The 17,178-nt window shown below is 58.9% G+C and overlaps 2 protein-coding genes across 4 annotated transcripts; one reads left to right on the top strand and one right to left on the bottom strand.

Moving 5' to 3' along the window:
- The first annotated feature begins 1,362 nt into the window (after positions 1-1,362).
- NRSN2 (neurensin 2) lies at positions 1,363-2,575 on the top strand. The gene is given in 2 exon segments (XM_056355152.1): positions 1,363-1,673; positions 1,768-2,575. Coding segments are annotated over 2 exon segments (585 nt in total). The 5' UTR covers positions 1,363-1,490; the 3' UTR covers positions 2,170-2,575.
- A 2,330-nt stretch (positions 2,576-4,905) lies between these two features.
- TBC1D20 (TBC1 domain family member 20) lies at positions 4,906-16,121 on the bottom strand. Of its 3 annotated transcripts, none has more exons than XM_056354647.1 (8): positions 15,957-16,121; positions 13,140-13,325; positions 11,835-11,915; positions 10,199-10,385; positions 9,290-9,391; positions 8,313-8,454; positions 7,427-7,611; positions 4,906-7,282 (listed from the first exon to the last, which is right to left on the bottom strand). In XM_056354647.1, the coding sequence occupies exons 1-8, from the start codon at positions 15,997-15,999 to the stop codon at positions 7,027-7,029; spliced, it is 1,182 nt and encodes a 393-aa protein (XP_056210622.1). In that variant the 5' UTR covers positions 16,000-16,121; the 3' UTR covers positions 4,906-7,026. The 3 variants fall into 3 exon arrangements, with proteins under 3 accessions (XP_056210622.1, XP_056210624.1, XP_056210623.1); XM_056354649.1 differs by lacking the exon at positions 15,957-16,121 and adding an exon at positions 14,284-15,785; XM_056354648.1 differs by lacking the exon at positions 13,140-13,325 and having other exon boundaries at positions 15,957-16,095.
- Between the last annotated feature and the right edge of the window lie 1,057 nt (positions 16,122-17,178).

The raw sequence follows: 17,178 nt of genomic DNA, 5'->3' as shown, positions 1-17,178 counted from the left end.
GGGCCTGGCTGCCCACCCATGGGCAGTGCCATGGGATCCCTCCCGGACAGAAGGACAGTAGAGGGACCGCTGTTGGTGACAGCACTGGAACGGGGAAGGATGTGCTAAGGCCTCTGCCCCCCACCCCGCGCCCCCGAGGTAAGTGGGGAGTAGGTAGGGCTGGGGTGTGGCCAGGGCTGAGCCTGTGTGGGGGGACACAGGGGGTACGGCGTGGGGGCAGCCCAGGGAAGGAGAGGGATGGGCATCACTGGGGTGGTCCCCAGGATGAGCCCCCCCTCCAAAGGCTGGTAGCACCAGGCAGGCTGGGCCCTCCCAGACCCCTGCATGCAAGAAGGGCCCTGCTGCTGTGTGGGGACAGAGGGACAAACACGTCCCCGGTTCTGGGGACACCCAGGCTGGGGCTGTGCAGGAGGACAGCCAGTCCCGTGGGCAGTGTCCCCCTGCGAGGCCTCTCCAGTGCAGGGCTTTGTTCAGCGCTGCGGCTGGCACCGAAAGGGTCCCAGTCCCCCCCCCGCCCCCCCCCGCCCCTCTCCTGCGGGCTGACAGCCCTGAACACATCCCCATGCACACGCACACACGCACACACACACGCACGCACGCACACACACACGTGCACACACATGCCCACGCACACACACATGTGCATACACACACATGCACGCACACACACATGCACACGCACACACACATGTGCACACACACGCACACACACATGCACGCACACACACACGTGCACCCACATGCAAACGCCAGGCTGCGGGGCACCCTGGCGAGGGCTGAGCAGGCAGTTCCCATGGCAATGCCCCATCCCCCGGGAGGGGACGCGGTGGTCCTGTCCCTGCAGTACGGTGGCTGTGTCCCCGTGTCCCCGGAAGGCAGCGGCTCCTTGGCCACCCCAAGGGTGGCTGCGTCCCTCCCTGCCACCGCTCCTCCTTCCCACCGCCGCCGATTGGGCGGCTGCCGGTGGCCTGATGTCGAGCCTCATCCTGCCAACGCGGCAACGGGGGCCATGCTGGGGCTGTGCCGGGTCTGGAGGCGGCCCAGGACGGGCAGTTCCCCGCAGTGCAAGGCAGGGGGTCCCCTCCTCCATCCCATATGCAAGCCCCACCGGGATACGGGCAGTGATGTGCTCAGTCACCCTGAGGATGTGGCCTTGGCCTCACTGCCCCAGCCAGGTCCTAGTGCCAAGACAGAACCTTGTGAGTGGGTGGGGGGCAGCTCCTGGGATCCCTCTTTGTGCTCCCCAACACAAGCAATGACCTCTGCATTGGGGGGCAGCTCCTGGGATCCCTCTTTGTGCTCCCCAACACAAGCAATGACCTCTGCATTGGGGCATGCAGCCAGTACCGGTGCCCTGTCCCCCATGTGCACCTCGGCGCCAGGGCAGGAGCCCCTGTGGGTGCTGCTGCAGGAGGGGGGTGGCTGTGGGTCCCTGGGTCCTGCCACCCTCCCCATAGCCTGGACCACTCCCCCTGTGCCCCACAGGCCTGATGCCCACCTGTGAGCTGGACTGCAGTTGCGGCCGCGGGCCCAGCGTGGCGCAGGGGAAGTGGTATGGGGTCCATTCCTACCTCCACCTCTTCTATGAGGACTGTACCGGGGCCAGGTCCAGTGAAGACTGGGACAAGGATGGGTCCTGACCCCCGGAGCCTGGCCCCCCCCTCATCTGGAAGGTAAGAGACCCCAGAACCCTTCCTCCTGCCTCCTCCTGCCCACATCCTGCGTGGGGTGCATCCCACCATGGCATTTGGGTGGCCCTGTCCCCAGGTGAGCTTCTTCACAGGGACCTTGCTCCTGCTTGTGGGGGCTGCCATGCTGGCTGCTGGCTCCCTGGTGCCCCCAAAGCTGGAGGGGATCATGGTGGAGGAGTTTGTGGTGCTAGATGTGCAGGTGGTGCGGTACAACCACGCACTGGGGATGTGCTGGCTGGTGGGCATGGTGCTGTGCGCGATGGCTGGGGCGCTGGGAGCCATTGGGCTCCTCTCTTGTGCGCTGGCCCCACGCTGCCCCCAGGAAGAGGAACAGCAGCTCTCACCCATCCTGTGGGGCAGCCCCCCGCCACATGTGGTCCCCTGCCGCCCAGTGGGGACAGCGATGCCCTTTGACACCTCCTGCTTTTACGGCATCCAGCCCCGGCCCAGCACCTGGGGCCAGGGGTGTGATGGGTGATGGCCGGCATGGGGCCAAGCTGTGCTGCACCCTGGAACCAGCTGGATCACCTGGAGCTGGTTTGTGGCCAGCACTACAGGACATCTGGCTCAGTCCTGGCATGGCCACCATGTCCTGCCATCCCCTGGCCCTGCGGCCCCTGCACCCCGGCTTCCGCAGAGCAGTAAAAGGTGCCAAGAAATCACTTTGCTGGTGGCTCAATGGCTGTTGCTGTGTCTGTGTCCAAACCCCCGTGAGCACCAGGTTATGTGTGACGGCCACCGCCTGCCCCCACCGCCAGCAGCACCTCGTTCAGTTTGGTGTGGAACGGGATCAGAACCTGGGAATGAAACCATTTGGCCCAGTTTCACTGCTGGAGGCTGCTGAGGCTGCTGCTGGTGGCTGCCAGTACAGTGGTGGGCACCCACCCTGGGGACACGGTGTGTGGGGGCACATGCAGCAGTGTGCCCTTTCCTGCCAGCCTGGTGCAGGCCTGCGCACCACCTGCCTTGGCCACTGCCACCTCAGCTCCCTGGGACACCCCTGCACACCAGGGTGCTGCTGTGTCTCAGCAGGAGGGTCCTCGTCACACAGCCCCACCGTGCTTGGGGACCAGCATCACTCTGGGGGCAAAGACCACCATCACTGCTGCTCAACCGGGTGCTGTCAGGCCCCTGTCCCACGTCTCCCTGAGGCCAGGACCCACCAGGGCCTTGTATCACCCCACAGGAACGTTGCAACACACACACATAATGCACTCCTGGCACATGTGGCCCTGGGGGCACCCACCCCTGCTGGCAGCGGGCACCATGGGGGTGCCAGGGCCCCAGACTCTGCCTCTCATTCCCCTGGCTTGGCCCTCTGTCCTCAAGGAAGCCGAGCTGCTCCTGCAGACCGGCATGGCTGGTGGCCTGGCATGCTGGCATGTCTCCATGCTGCCTCTCGCAGCATCAGGGTGAGAGCACGTCCATGCCGCAGCAGTGACCTGGCTGGTGGCACACGGCTGCTCCAATAACCCTGCGCTGGAGGACCTGGTCACCCTGGGCAGGCTTGGGTGCAGCAGCAGCCATCCCCTCAGCTGGGGACCAGGGTGGGAGGGCGAGGCGAGGATGGGGAGTGGGAGAGGGGCCCATCTCCATGCCCTTGTGAGGTGCTGATGCTGGTCATGCAGGGGGACGTGGCGGGGCAGGGAGGCAAGCAGGGCAGCTGGGATCTTGCACTTGGGCTCACAGCAGCACCAGCCACAGCAGGGAGGGACAGGATGTGACAGGAGCGGGTGGCCACCCAGCGCGGCCCAGATCCAGCCTGGAGGAGGTGGCTGGCGAAGCCCCAGGACAGCCCTGAGCCAGTGAGGCCAAAGCCCCTGCACCCCCAGCCCCATGCGCCACCCCCGTGCCCCCCAGCCACTGGTCCCAGTGGATCGGGCCCCACGTCCTGCTGGAGCTGCACTGTGCATGGATCCACCGAGGCCAAGGACAGCTGCCAGGTACGGGCACCGCGGGCAACCACTCCTTGACAGGGACAGGGAGGAAGAGCTGCAGTTAAGTGCCTGGAGGTGCTGGTGAGCAGGAGAGGAAGAGGAGGGCGCCAGGGCCGGGAGTGGAGGTGCCCAGGAGCACAGCTGGAGGCTGCAGCAGGGCGAGGCCACCAGACCAGGATGCTGCCCAGAGGCTCCATGTGCGCCGTCAGCTCCGGGTGCCCGGCCCTGTGCCTTCAAAGCTGCCATGGCACAGGCATGCAGGCACAGGGGCGTTGAGCCCAACCGCAGCCCCCACCCTCAGCACAGCACTGAGCCGTGCCAAGTGGTGCCAAGTCACTACATCCGTGCAACAGCACCTGGGAATGACCTGGGCATTTGCACAGACCCCCATGTCCCGGTTTGTGCTTTTTTTTGGGTAAGTAAAAGACACGTGTGACACCTCCTCCGGGGCTCTTTTCTCCACCGGGTCCCAGACATGCCTGGGAAGAGCCTGCGGCAGCTCTGTGCCCACAGGGCCGTTTAACCCTTCGGCTGGTGCTGGGCTCCAGCCCTGGCAGTGTGCAAAGGCACACGGTGCAAGGAACAGCGCTCTGCTGGCTCCCCAGGCCTCCCCCCACTGTAAACACACAGCCCTGCTCGCCCTCTGCCCTCCAAAACCCTGCCAAGCCCCCAGCAGCCCCCCACACCCCGGGGGCCTCTGTGTCCCTCCCAAAGGGCTTTGAGCACCATGAAGAAAATAATTTCCGGAGAGGGAAGCCCTGTCCGGATCCGGCACACACAACCACCGGCCTCACACCACCCAGCAGAGCCCGTTCCCAACCCCGGCTCAGTGGAGCCCAGCTGCTGGAGGCTGCGAGGGGACAGGGGTGACAGCTGGGCCTCCGCTGCTGGGCACGGTGCCCGGGATCCCCTCCCGCTGCCAGGCACCCGGCCCGGGTGCAGAAGTGGCAGGAGGACAGGCTATTTCCAGCCCCCTCTGCCCACCGCGCCACGGATCGGGGCAGTGGGGTTGTCCCGGAGAGCCAGCGGCACGCGCAGGTCCTGGCACTTAACCAAAGGTAGGCAGATGGAAGGGGAACAGCGACTGGGGCACGCAAACGCTGCTTGGCGCTGCTCCGGCTTCTCTCCCCACGGGGCTGCCGGGCGTGAGGCCACGCGGGCTGGTGACCGCAGAAGGGGACGTGCCAACTCCAGGCTACAGGATGCCATGAGAGCAGATCTGGCACCTCCGGCCCCACACCACAGCCCCTGCTAGCACAGGGAGAGGGAAGAAAGCGTGTTTAGTAACTGTTTATTTTACAGTTATAGGGTTTGTACAAATCTGCATTTACACGGGTATGTATAAGTCTTTGTACAGAGTAACTGAAGCACCCGAAGTGACCGTCTCCTCCCAGGCCCTTCCTCCCTCGGGGACAACGCAAGAACTAAAGTGCATCATGGCCAGAGAGTGTGGGGGCTGCAGGGGCATCCCCCTTGGAGGTGCTCCAGCCACTTCTGGGGCAGTGGGGGAAGTGTATGGAGGGGTCCCAGGACCCCCAGCAGCACCCCCAGGTCACCACAGACTCTCCTGCACCACAAGTTTCTAAAGTGCTAAGTCACCCAGCACTCGGCCTCGCACCGCTGCTGCCCCCGGCACAGGCTCTGCCTTCAACCGCACCGGGAGAGACCCGTGAGCAGCCCCCGGCTCTCACCACTGGCACAGCCAACCCTGGCACGGGTGGGCAGCAGAGGGGTCTCACTGCCCTGCGTGCAGCACAGCGGATGCAACGTGTTCCGGGTTTCAGCCTGCAAAGGAAACTCCTCTGCTCAGAGCTGTACAGAAACATGGGGCAGACGTGACGACTGCTTGCACGCTCTGCCCAGGTCCGAAAGGCACAGCCGCCCCGGGAGCAAGGGCCCGTGGGGCAAACCAGAACTCACCCAGAGGCAGTTATCAACCAACAGGCAGGGGATTGGAACAGGAGGGTGCTGAGCTTTGCAGGGCGTGAGTTTTCTGCTCTATCCCGAAATCCGTAACTCTTCAACCAACACCTAATTTTCAGGGGTGCAGCCCCTGGGCACGGCACAGATGGCTTTGGGCACAATGCAGCAATGGCGGGGGAGCTGGGTGGGAGCAGTCAGGGACAGGTAAGGGCACTTGCGGGAGGTTTAGCAGCTCAGGGGAGAGGTAGAGGCATATATTGTCTATTGGCTTTGTCTCAGTGGGACACCAAGTTGTCTAGAAGGATTTGCTGCTTAGCTTGGAGGGCAGAGAGCGCTAGGACTGTCACTGGGACCAGGTGGGGAGCCAGGAGCTATGCAGGGGTTGAAGGTGGCCTTTCTGGGAAACTCCCTCACTTGCATTATTCTGAGAGGTGATGCTGAAGTCTGATCAGCTTGTGGGTGAGATTTATGACAGATCTCCTACCGCAATGACTTCTGTCCTGTGCAAAGCATTTCACAAGGTGGAAAAAACCTTTCTCTGTGTTAAAGCCTGCTTCCAGAGCTGTAAAAAAAGTCCGCAATGGGTGTTTATGGTGCCGCTAAGACTTGTGGTGATGCAATCTGACACATGACAGCACATACCTCTGGCAGGGTGAGCAGACCCAAGATACGGTCATGCTACTGCCAGCAAAGGAGCTCCAGCAACCGAGAGCTAAGCTCCGTCTGGCCATCCTGTGGGTGTGCTCCTGTCCCCTGCCCTTCCCTCCTGTAAACAGATCATGCTGCAAAAGATGAGGAAGCAAAAAGAGCCAGGGAGTGTTATACGCTGGACAGAACCTTATGGCAGGATGCTGACAGGGAGTTGTGAAAGGATTGGCTCTACTCAGAGGTTGCCTATAGGAAAGGGAAGGGCTGGACCACTGGTAAAGCTGAACACAGACAGCAGGACAGGCTGGCAGCCTGCGGATGGGAGCAATACAGAGCCAGAGGGCTGCCCTGTGTTCCTCAGGAGTGTAACGGCCCCTTGCCCCCACCCACGCACGCACCTAGGCCAAACCCTGCCATGACACTCTCCTCCAGGCAAGGATCTGCCCTCACTCCTACTAATTATCCCCGACAGAGAATGTGGGATTGTTTTGGCATAGCCCATACACAGCTCTCCACTCGTACGGTCACCTGTGCGCAGCCTGTAGAGCTGGACTCGTCCATACCTCTGGTTCCTCACGAGACGGTGGCAGTGCCTGTCTGCTCACCCTGGCACAGGGAGGAGAGAACAAGGTGAGCATCGGTGGGGGGAACAATCCTGCTGGGCTGGTTCCCATCAGTCTCTGTCGCAAAGGCCAAAAGCGTCACTGGACGCAGCAAGAATAAAAAATAATCTTCAGACAAGTCGTTTCTGGACACGTCCTTTCATCAGTCGTCACCCCTTCCCACCAGGGAAGGACGTGGTGATAGGGAAGGCTCTTCCTCTGACTTCAGGGGAAAATCTGCAGTTCAAACTTGGGTGCCCACTCCAGCGCGCTCTTCACCACGGCCAGGGCAGCTGCTCCCAGCGCGACCGTCAGCCCCATCACCGCCAGCTTGACAAAGCGGTTGGTCCTCGGCTTTGTCAAGATGGATTTCGTCCGCTCCTCCCCTCGGAGCCGCTCCCTGAAGCGCTGCCTCAACACAGTGTCTGGTCTCTGCTGCACTGATGCCAGCTCAAAGTCCTTAAAAGTGGAAGCTGCAGTTCTGCAAGAGAAGAAACAGGTCAAGGAGTGCCCCCACCTCACCTTCAGGACTGGCCTCCTGCTAGGGAGGAAGATCTTCACGTGCAAGCAGGAGCTGGTGAGGGGATGCAGAGAGCACGCGGCATACGGGCTGCCCCACACTCACCGTTCAGCCTGCTGCTGAGCGGCCTCCCTGGCAAGTTCGGATGGTGGGAACTGGACAAAAAGGTCCCCAGCTCTGCTGATCAGAGTCTCGTAAGGAAGGTCCTGTGGAATCTGGGACAGGAGGTGGTGGACTGAGGCCATGTCACACTCGCAGTCCAGAACTTCCTGCTCCCGGTACAGCACGATCTGCAGAGAGGAGCGAGAGCATGAGGACAGCTGGGGAAGCGGGGACCACTCCTTGTCACTCACTTCAGAGCCAGAAGAGAAAAACATTTTGCTTCCGGCGAGAGACCTGCCCTTCCTCAAGGGGACACACTGCCGTGAAACATTCCTCATCTGGGAAGAGAAATGCCAAACCCTTCCTGAGACTCCGAGGCCACAAAAAGCCCCTTTCTGGGCAGTTACTTCTATCTTCCGGGCAGAGCCTGCTACTTGCAGGTCAGAGATGCAGGTAGAATCTCAGCAGTAGCTTGACTCCATGACTTGCCCTCAAACAGACTTGTTTGGATCCCTCATAGGAGAAAGGGCGGATGGCTGCCCAGCGCAGGGCTGCACCCAGCCAGCCCGGCTGCCAGCACCCAAGCAAGCACCCTGCAGCACAGCCAGCACATGAATGCAAAGAAAAACACCAGGTCATGCTGCCTCTGCAGCACTGAACCAGAACAGCCTGCACAACTGGACGCTCCCGGGCTGGCCCAAGCTTTTCTGGATCCCACCTGCCCTCTGCCATCACCAAGGACATCACTGGCTTTGGGGGGCCCCTGCAGAGCTGGGGACAGTGGGGACAGCAGCAGCACTGGGCTTACCAGCCCCTCTCTGTGGCCCTGAACTAGCAGCCATCTCACGCCGGCTCAGTTAATCCCCCTGCCATCCCAGCTGATACCTACCACAGCAGCAAAATAAATGGGCATCAATGGATGGCAAGCCAGGAAGAAATCGTATAATCGTACGACGTGCCTGAAGTCAGACAAAACGTGCCCAAACCAGGTGATCAGCCAGCTGAGAGCAAAGATGGTTCCCACCTCCGCGCTGCACAAAAAGAAAGCGCTGTTAGGGCAGCTCGGAACCAGCACCGAAATGCTCCTGGGCGATCCCTGCGCCGCACCTCCACGCCTGGGAGGGGAAAGAGAACTGGCTATCAGCAGAGCCTTCAGAGCTCAGTCCAGATCCATCAGCTGCACCTCTGATACAGTCCCAAGGCAAACTATTGCCACTACTCGTCTCACATCCAGTGGGGTCCACAGCAGAGGTCCAAATGGTGTGCTTTCAGGAGAGCCTGAACGTGTGATGTAGCACATCGCTGCCTGGCACACCAGGACACCCGAGGACACTCAGTGTCCTGCAGCACAGTCAACTTTTCAGATTCCTTTCCACCCTAAAGGCTTACTAACTTCTGGAAGTTTGTAATCACAGTTTGGTACCCAAAGACATCCCGGCCATGAAAGGTAACAGACACTTGCCCAGAAAAGGACTCTGGACTGAACCTTCCCACTTACCTTCCTGCTTCTGCTTTAATCTGCCTGGACTAATACCTGGGAATTCTCCCCAGAACTAGTAACAAACTACAGCAAGGTCACACCAGCCACAAAACTGGGCATGTGAAGTGGCTGTGGCAGCTTTGTGTGACACTGCCCACAACCCCCCAGCCCTTCCAACACGGACTGCAAACCCCCGGGGTGAAGACGGCACCATGCAAAACCCCTCAAGACAGGCAGCAGGGGTTTGGGTCTGCTCAGAAGCAGGATGTCACGTGGCTTCAAACTGTCACCATTAGCTGGGGACATGCTGGTGCAAACGGCCCCATGAACAGTAACATGAGACTGGCAGGGGAGAGCAAGGAGGCTCCGAGGGAACATCTGCGTACCTCTGCATGAAGTCATGCACCTCAGGGTTCACCTGGTCTATGATGGGCATCAGGTAATTTAAGATGTGCTTGGTATTATCCATTGTTGGGTCCATAAAATCCCTAAGGAAAGATTTAAAAGAAGCTCTGTTAAGCAACCACGTCGGGGAGCTCTCCCTCCAGCGAGGCAGCCAGAAGGTAAGTAAAAGTACTTGCAATAAACAGCTTTGCTGGCAGAGTGGCCCCCAGCCCCAAGGAATTCTGCCTGCTTGGGGTAGCCTCCTTCCTACTCGCCTGGGATACGCAGGGCTGATCTGCCCAGAAAACCCGGACCCAGACAATCACGCTGGTGTCAGCTGACACTTATTTTGCTGCAGTGCATGCGTGAACCGCAAAGCCTTTCCAGCATCCAAAATCCAACTCCCCGTCTGGGAGAGGAGAGAGAATTCTTCCAAACCACTCCCCAGCTGAAGGCTTGTTTTCATTTCAGTGCACAAACAGGAGCGTCACTTGACTTGGGGCTCAGGACACAGGCGGTATCCACCACGCTGTCCAGGGCAGTATACGGCTAAGTGGGAGGCACCGTACTGAGCCAGCCCCCAGGAGCTGCAGAGGCCCCAACAGCAGAGACGGCCAGAGAACGATGAATAATGCATACATGTTGGCTTTTTCAACTTCAAGAGATGCTACAAATTAACTGACAGCCTTCAATTATCCCTTCTCCAGAGCACAACTCCCTGCAAAGCCACGTGCTATTGTATGGTCACGCTGCTCTCTCGCAGCACCCCTCTGGGTATGGATGTGACAGGCAGCCGGCCCAAGGCTCTGCCTCCCAGGCTCCCCTTCCAGGCCAGTTCCACCTGCACGGGTGTCCCCACCACCTGAGAACATGCAGGCGGCTCCCCTCCTCCAGCTGAGTCTGCTGAATACCTAAGATGATGCGTCGAGAGCTTTTCCACCAGAGCTGTGGCCAGTCTGTCCCCCACCACCAGGAGAAAGGTGACCACGATGTCATGGTAGCCCTGGTAGTAGTGCAGCTGGGGGTTGCGCTTGAGGACGTGGAGGATAATATCGATGAGCTCCTCTTGCAACCCTTCCCTCTGGTCATCCGGCATCCCTGTGGGGACAGCACCAGGCAGCAGTGGGACAGGCTGCATCGCCTACAGTGCCTGCCATGGGAGCAAGCGCGGCTGCGGTATGCAAGGAGAGGACCCACCTGCCTTATCCCAAGAGATGTGGTGCAAAGGGGAGGGAGGTAAAACTAGCAGAAAAAAATATCCCAAGCCCTAATCCTGCCCCGCAGAACTCCAAAGGCCCAGGGAAAACCAGCCAGTTGGTAGGTTGCTTAATTTCTGGAGCTGCAGTGCTCCTACCTACGAGGAAGTCACCATGGAGGATGGGAGCAGGGTTTACTGATGTTTGTACAGTGCTGTGCAGAGCGAACTGCGCTGCACATCCAGTGCTGCTAAGGACATTTTAATCATTTTTAATTTCCCAGGGGTTCTAGAAAAAATTAAACAGGACCCATTTTCACAGAAACTGTGCCAACTGCATCAGATTGCAAGGCCTCCATCACCACAACTTTATATCGGTCCCCTGCTAACAACATGCGTTTAGGGACAGGATGTCACAGGAAAAACATTGCTCCCATGATGCACAGCTGCAGCCAGTTTCTGGCAGTTGTCAACAGATAAAATGCCCAAAGGCCAAGCAGAAAGTCCCAGCGGAGATCCTGCAATGACAAAGTTCTCCTTTTCCCCTGCTTCACTAATGTGTCTAAAAATAGGCAGGAGGCTGCCATTCAAGGGCAAAAAAATCTGTACTAGCAGACCCTTCAAGAATCAGGCTTGCACACAGTATCTGCACCCAAAACAGAGTAAGAGTGAATCGACTGTTTATGCAAAATAAAAGCAGCAGAAGAGGGAAGCAGATTCTGGCCAGAAATAACAACTGCTCTGCAGAGTTAGATATCTGCTGGATTACGTGTTTTATAAATAGCACAAGGCACCCGCCACCCATCAGAACTAAACAACTGCAAAACCAGTTTGCTTTTAAAGGTTCAGAGTTCTCTTAAATTTGGTGCATGAACCCAATCTTGAGACTGTTTTACACCAGAAATTGTCCTAACCACTGACAAACCTACCCTCCATGCCGCTGAGCTAGACCACAGCCTAAACCAAACTGAAGCAAACGGTACATTTCTCAAGCGTTCAACCTCTCCTAACGTCACCCTGTTCACAACAGCCGAGGGACACACGGGCTCTGGGCCTGCAGCTGTGTGACGGTACCAGCGGGCCAGCAGAGGGGCTCGGCAGGGCGGGGGCAGCGCTGGGACAGCCACACCAAAACCCGGCGGTGGCGCAGGCAGCTGAAGAAAACTGATAGCTGCAGAACGGCTTCACTGCGTGAAGGAGCTGCTGCAAGCTCACAAGGAAAAGCTTTCAAGAAGTCAGGCTCTCAGCGCAATCACCTGCTGCAAACCCCCCCAAGTAAGGACAGAACCAGGAGGAGCCCCACGGCACAGATCTTCCCCCTGCAGAGTGGGAAGAGGAGAATCCCCTCTCACCTGGTGGGAAACGGCGCAGGGATCGCCGCACGTCCAGTAACACTTGCTGGTAATCTTTATTGTCCTCTCGCAGCTCCTTTCCTGCTCAGAGAAAGGAATATAATTAACACTGAGTAGCGCAAAGGTACCAGGAAGAGAGTTGGGCAAGGGAGCTGGGAGCAATCCTGCTGAAGGCAGGAGGATGCGGCTGCACACACAGTCACAGCACCCCATCGTACGTCCCCTTTTTCATACATCACATGCCAGCCCTGTCCCCTCACTCGCGCTGCCGCACATTCTAACACTAACAGCGCTTCAGCACGAGGCAACGAGACTTACTATTTCTTCAAACAACATACATAAAAACCGCCTAAACTGACACTGCTCCCAGCACTCCTGGAAACATCTTTGCTCCACAACTTTGCTGTGCAATTCAAAGTGTACTCAGCAGCAGCAAGGCATGATGTGCTCTGGAGATCACAAAGAATAGTTTATTAAATAGAAATAATTTGGAAGAAAACCCCATTCCACAGGGAGCTAGAGACAGTTACAACAGAAGAGAAAGGAATTTGCTGGCACATAGAACTATCTATGGGATCATGTGAAATTAAGTGTTGTCTTCCAGCAGCTCTGATCACCTAACATAATCCAGCTCTTGACTGACGTGGGGGGATGCACACTTCTGAACGGCCAGATTCAGGAACAACAATAACATCTGTTGTGGGGACTGTAAAAGCTACAGGACTCGAAGCTTCTTCATTGCTCAGGTTTAAAACCTATGCAGGTACCTCATCACGAAGGTCATTTTCCCTGCTTCTGCTCTGACCAAACACCACACATGCTTCATGCAACAAACTGCTTCATCTATGCCTGGAAGAGACACGTCGGAAGCATTTCGGCCAAGCCAGAGCTCAGCACAGCCACCTCTCCATGGCAGCAACAAAAATTAGGTTTGGTACCTTCTGCTGCAGATGAACTTACACATGCCAGCTAACTGCTCAGGGCCCCACCAACCACATCCAAGGTGAACCAATTTCCATCACTGTCACTAAAGATAATAACACCCTTGTGGCTCAATGGAAATACTTTTAGAAAGTTAAGTATTTCCAAATCTGCCATTTACATACAACCAGTGCATGAAGCTACAGCGTTCACGCTGCAGCACAAGTCCCCTTCGCACACGAGCTTGGTGGGAAACACACCAGTGCATACAGGGAAAAAGCTGGTCGGAAAGCACATGCTCCAGCCTCTGCGATCCTTCCTCTAGTGTGCACGGATATCACCGAGCAATTCTTCCAAAGCACCTGAGTCCAGGCTGTTCCATACCTGGAAGAGGGGGCAGGTCATCTGTATTAACACTTAGAAGCTTCGGCCACACTTTGCAACGAATCTCATCCGTTAAGAGCCCCCCCTCACTGATTGCCATCCGCCTGAGCGCAGCCACATCGATGGGGTCGCTGTTCAGAGCCTGATAAATTTCTGCCACTTTTCTTTTCTTCTTAGAATCGAAGTCTGTAAGAAGACCACAAAGAGGCAAGCTGATAGGCAACACTGGCATGGGGGTGGGGGCAGCAAGTCAGATCAGGGGGGCAAAACCACTCAGTGATGTCACACACACAAGGGAGATGACACGGGAGAGTCAGCACACGCTCTGCCAGGACAGGCTAGGTATGACCCGGGTGGGTGACCCACCAGCTGACTGTCACCATCTCCACAAGCTCAGCACTATGGCTCACAGGGAATCCCCCTGCTTCCCTATCCACCCCGCTGGTCCCACCCTGGGAGGCCACCGCTTGGCTGGACCACACCTCACTTTCTTGCCACTTCACCCAGTAACTTGTCTGGGATTTTACGTTCTAGAAACTCCTGCTGTAACCGCAATTTTTATACACTGAAGGCTGTATTATTATACTGTATTTTTGTATCACTTTTTGAGAATTATTGGTAAAGAGTTTGCTTATATCTATCTATCTATCTAAAACTGCTCCTTGCACAGGAGCCGCCAGCACTGCCCGAGTAGATCCCTCACCCTCAGCTCCCACACACCCCAACGGGTCACGGCTCCATTCAGGACTGTGACAGCTGTACAGAGCCATCCCGCAACTGTTTGCTCTCTGACGCAGCTGCCAGCTCAGGTATCAAGTGTTTCCCAAGACCAAACTTTACGTTCCTATGGACTCCCAGCTAGACAGCAGCTCCTGGATGCAGTCATCCTAGGGAAAAGTCTGAGCATTTCCATTGACAGCAACCATCACAAAAAAAGGACATAATTACACCAGAGTTAACGAATCACAAGCACATTGACTTCTCTCCCAACAAACACTATGCTGGCTATTAGTATTCAAGCAGGTTACTCGTATTAAACAAATACTCCTCTTTTGTACGGCACACAAACTTGAGGGCAGGTAGGGAAGGGAATAACAGACAAAGCACGAGGTGCTCTGGTTTCAGATGGGTTAAATGCATTTACAGGACACAAGAGGGTTTCCTGGGGAGCTGAGAAGTGACACTATTTCACACTGCATTGTGGTATTTGTTACCGCTGTCTCATGCAAGGAAGGAGAGAGGTGGCTGGGAGCCACCCGATATCCCACACCGATATCCCACACCGGAGGACTTTCCGCTAAGGAGGCTGTACCGAGCAGCTGTGGGGCTGGAGCGCAGGATGAGGCCGCAAACGCTGCCTTTACCTTGGAAGCTTTTTCAACAGGTTTGACTACTCTTGGGATCCGAGCAGGATTTGTTCGATAAGGAACATGTCTGAATAGGATTTGGGGTGGGAGGAATTAAAAGGATCCTGATGGAGAAACAGCTGTTTCTCAGTGCCGCACCCTCCCCGCAGCAACTTGGGCAGCGTGTTCCTCAGCCCACGTGGCACCTCGCTGCCTCGGTGCTGCCTCGGTGCTGCCCCGGCCCATTCCCTGCTTCTGGGGGACCACGTGGACCACCCGGCTGGAAGCACTGCCTCCTGCAGCATCTGAGCGGGAGACGGCAGGACAGGCGCTGCTCAGGAGCACCCACCCTAAGTAGGTCAAGCAGTGGATGCTGTCTCAAGTGTTCTGTTTAAACACTTTTTAGATGAAAAGCTGTAACAACCTATGACAGATCTGCAGGTGCCCCCCATGATCCTGGTAACATTAAAGGCTCCCCCAGTGACCACAATTTCCTGTTGTTGCCTTTCCTGCCCCTTGTGCAAGCAAAGTTATTTGACCAGGAACAGCAACCAGCCCCGCTCAGCTGGCCGTTCCCTGCCCCTGCCACAGGCAGGCACGGGGCTGTCACCCACCGGAGCCTCGGGAAGGAGCAGACAAAGCCTATGGAAGAAGAAACTCCTGATCGCACACAAGGAACTTTAATAGTATGAAGGAAAGCGCAGGCACTGTGGGCTCCTCTTCTGAGACTCACCAGCAACACCCCGATGTTTCCACCGTTTGAATGCACAGCGGCAGCGGCTGCAGCTGTTACCAAAAACTCCAGTTCAAACCCTCACGGTGCCGGTCCCGCCTGGGAGGGCAGAGGGACACACGGGCGCGGGGGCTGATGGCACCGAACGCAAGCCGCACCGTCACGGAAGGTCCCCGGGTCTGCGGGCGCTTCTGCGGCTGGACGCAGCGGCAGGACTCCCGGGCGGGCCCCCGGTGCCGCTCCCGCCCGCGGGCCGGGCCGGCCGCCGACCCCCGCGGCCCGTAGCGCTGCCCGCCCGCCCCCGAGCGCGGCTCCGGGGTGGAAGCGGCCCCGCGTTCCCAACAGCCGGCACAGCGCGCAGGCGGCGGCGCTTACACCGGGGCTCCGCGCGGCGAGCGACCCCGGCGCTGCTGCACTGCCCCCCCGGAGCGCCGCGCCGTCAGCCTGGCAACGGCAGGCCCGAGGGGCCCGGCCTGCGGGCGGGCGGTGGCCAAAGCGCAGCCCCGGCTGCCCCCGGGGCCAGCGTGCTCCCGCGCCCCGGGCCGCTGCGGGCCGGCCCGAGCTGAGGGCTGGGGGTCGGCGGGCCCCCCAGCCCCCCCCGCCGCCGGAGCGGCTACGAGCGCAGCGCCGAGCCCCGCCCCGCCGCCAGGGGGCGCCGCCGCACCGCCAGGGGGCGCTCCAGCCCCCACCTACCCGAGAGAAATCGGTGCCCCCCGCCCGCCCCGGCCCAGCCCGTACCGTGGCCGCCGACGCCGTTGCGCGGCGGGCTCCGCCGGGCCATGTTCCCGGGCGCTGCGGCGCATGCCGGGCCGGAGCGCGGCCGGGCCGGGCTGGGGCTCCGCGCTCCCCGCGCCGTCCAGCACCGCCCCGCCCCCGCCGCTCCCCCGCCCCTCCGCCACCGGCGCGCGGGCGGGACGTCATGGTGCCCCAGTGCGCAGGCGCGGCGCGGGCCGGCGGGTCACGCGGGGGGGCGGGAGCGCATGCGCAGAGGGCGGGCGCCACACGTGGAGGCCCCCGCGCCGGTGGCATCGGGGGTTTTATTAAAAACTAAAACCAACAACAGCCCCCCCGGGCCCCCCGCACAGCCCCTGCCCAGCGCGGCCCGGGCACACGGCACCCCCCGCGGGGCCGCTGCCACCCCACGAACACCCTGAACCCTCGGGTGCGCCCGGTGGGCGCCGGCAGCGCGAGGCCAAGCGCCCCCCGAAGGCTCGTCACGTCCAGCACCGTCCCTCGGCACCCGGCCCTGCGCTTCCTCCTGCCAGGGCCGGCGGGCACCGGGCCCCCTGCCGCTTTGCAAACCTTCCTCGCTCGGAACAACAGAAAATAACTGGGTTAAACGTTCTGCGGAGCTCACGACCTAATGCAAACAACCACAAGCTGTATTTTTGTCACACGGGCTGCTTTTAAGTTACAGCACATCGAGGTAACAGTCAACACGGTCCAACTTTCACATCATTCCAGGATATAAAAGATTTAAGTACAATACATTTCCACTGGATGAAGCCATGGAGGAGGAAAGCTACCCTGGTGCACATGGAAAACCTCATTGCCCCTGCCAGCGATCCTCACGGGAAGGGCAGTTTAACGGTCTCCTGCCCCATTTCTCTCCGTCCTATCCGGCAAAATTAACTGAGGTAACATGGAAGCTCGCAGCCACGTCCCCCAAAGAACAAAGGAGGGATGGGCACTCAGAGGATGAGGAGCAGCCAGAGACCAAGGCTCCAGCACTTGCTGAGAACAGGAAAAAGCACTCAATGCTCAGGACAGGCAACCGCCGGCCGAGATGGCTCCAGGACAGGAGGTCACCGAGGGACAGGTGGCCCTTGTGCTTACAGACGCTCTGGCTGAGGCCCACAAGCCTTCCGTGACTGAAAGCCAGTCAATGAAATCCAACAGCAGCACAAACAAAAAAACCTAAGGATTGGCTCAGTACCTCCACTCCCCATCCATCACACTG

The sequence above is a fragment of the Falco biarmicus genome, chromosome 10, assembly GCF_023638135.1.
Source record: "Falco biarmicus isolate bFalBia1 chromosome 10, bFalBia1.pri, whole genome shotgun sequence".
NCBI classification, from domain to species: domain Eukaryota; kingdom Metazoa; phylum Chordata; class Aves; order Falconiformes; family Falconidae; genus Falco; species Falco biarmicus.
Note: the sequence above shows the minus strand (reverse complement) of the source record. Positions and strands in the feature narration are given on the sequence as shown.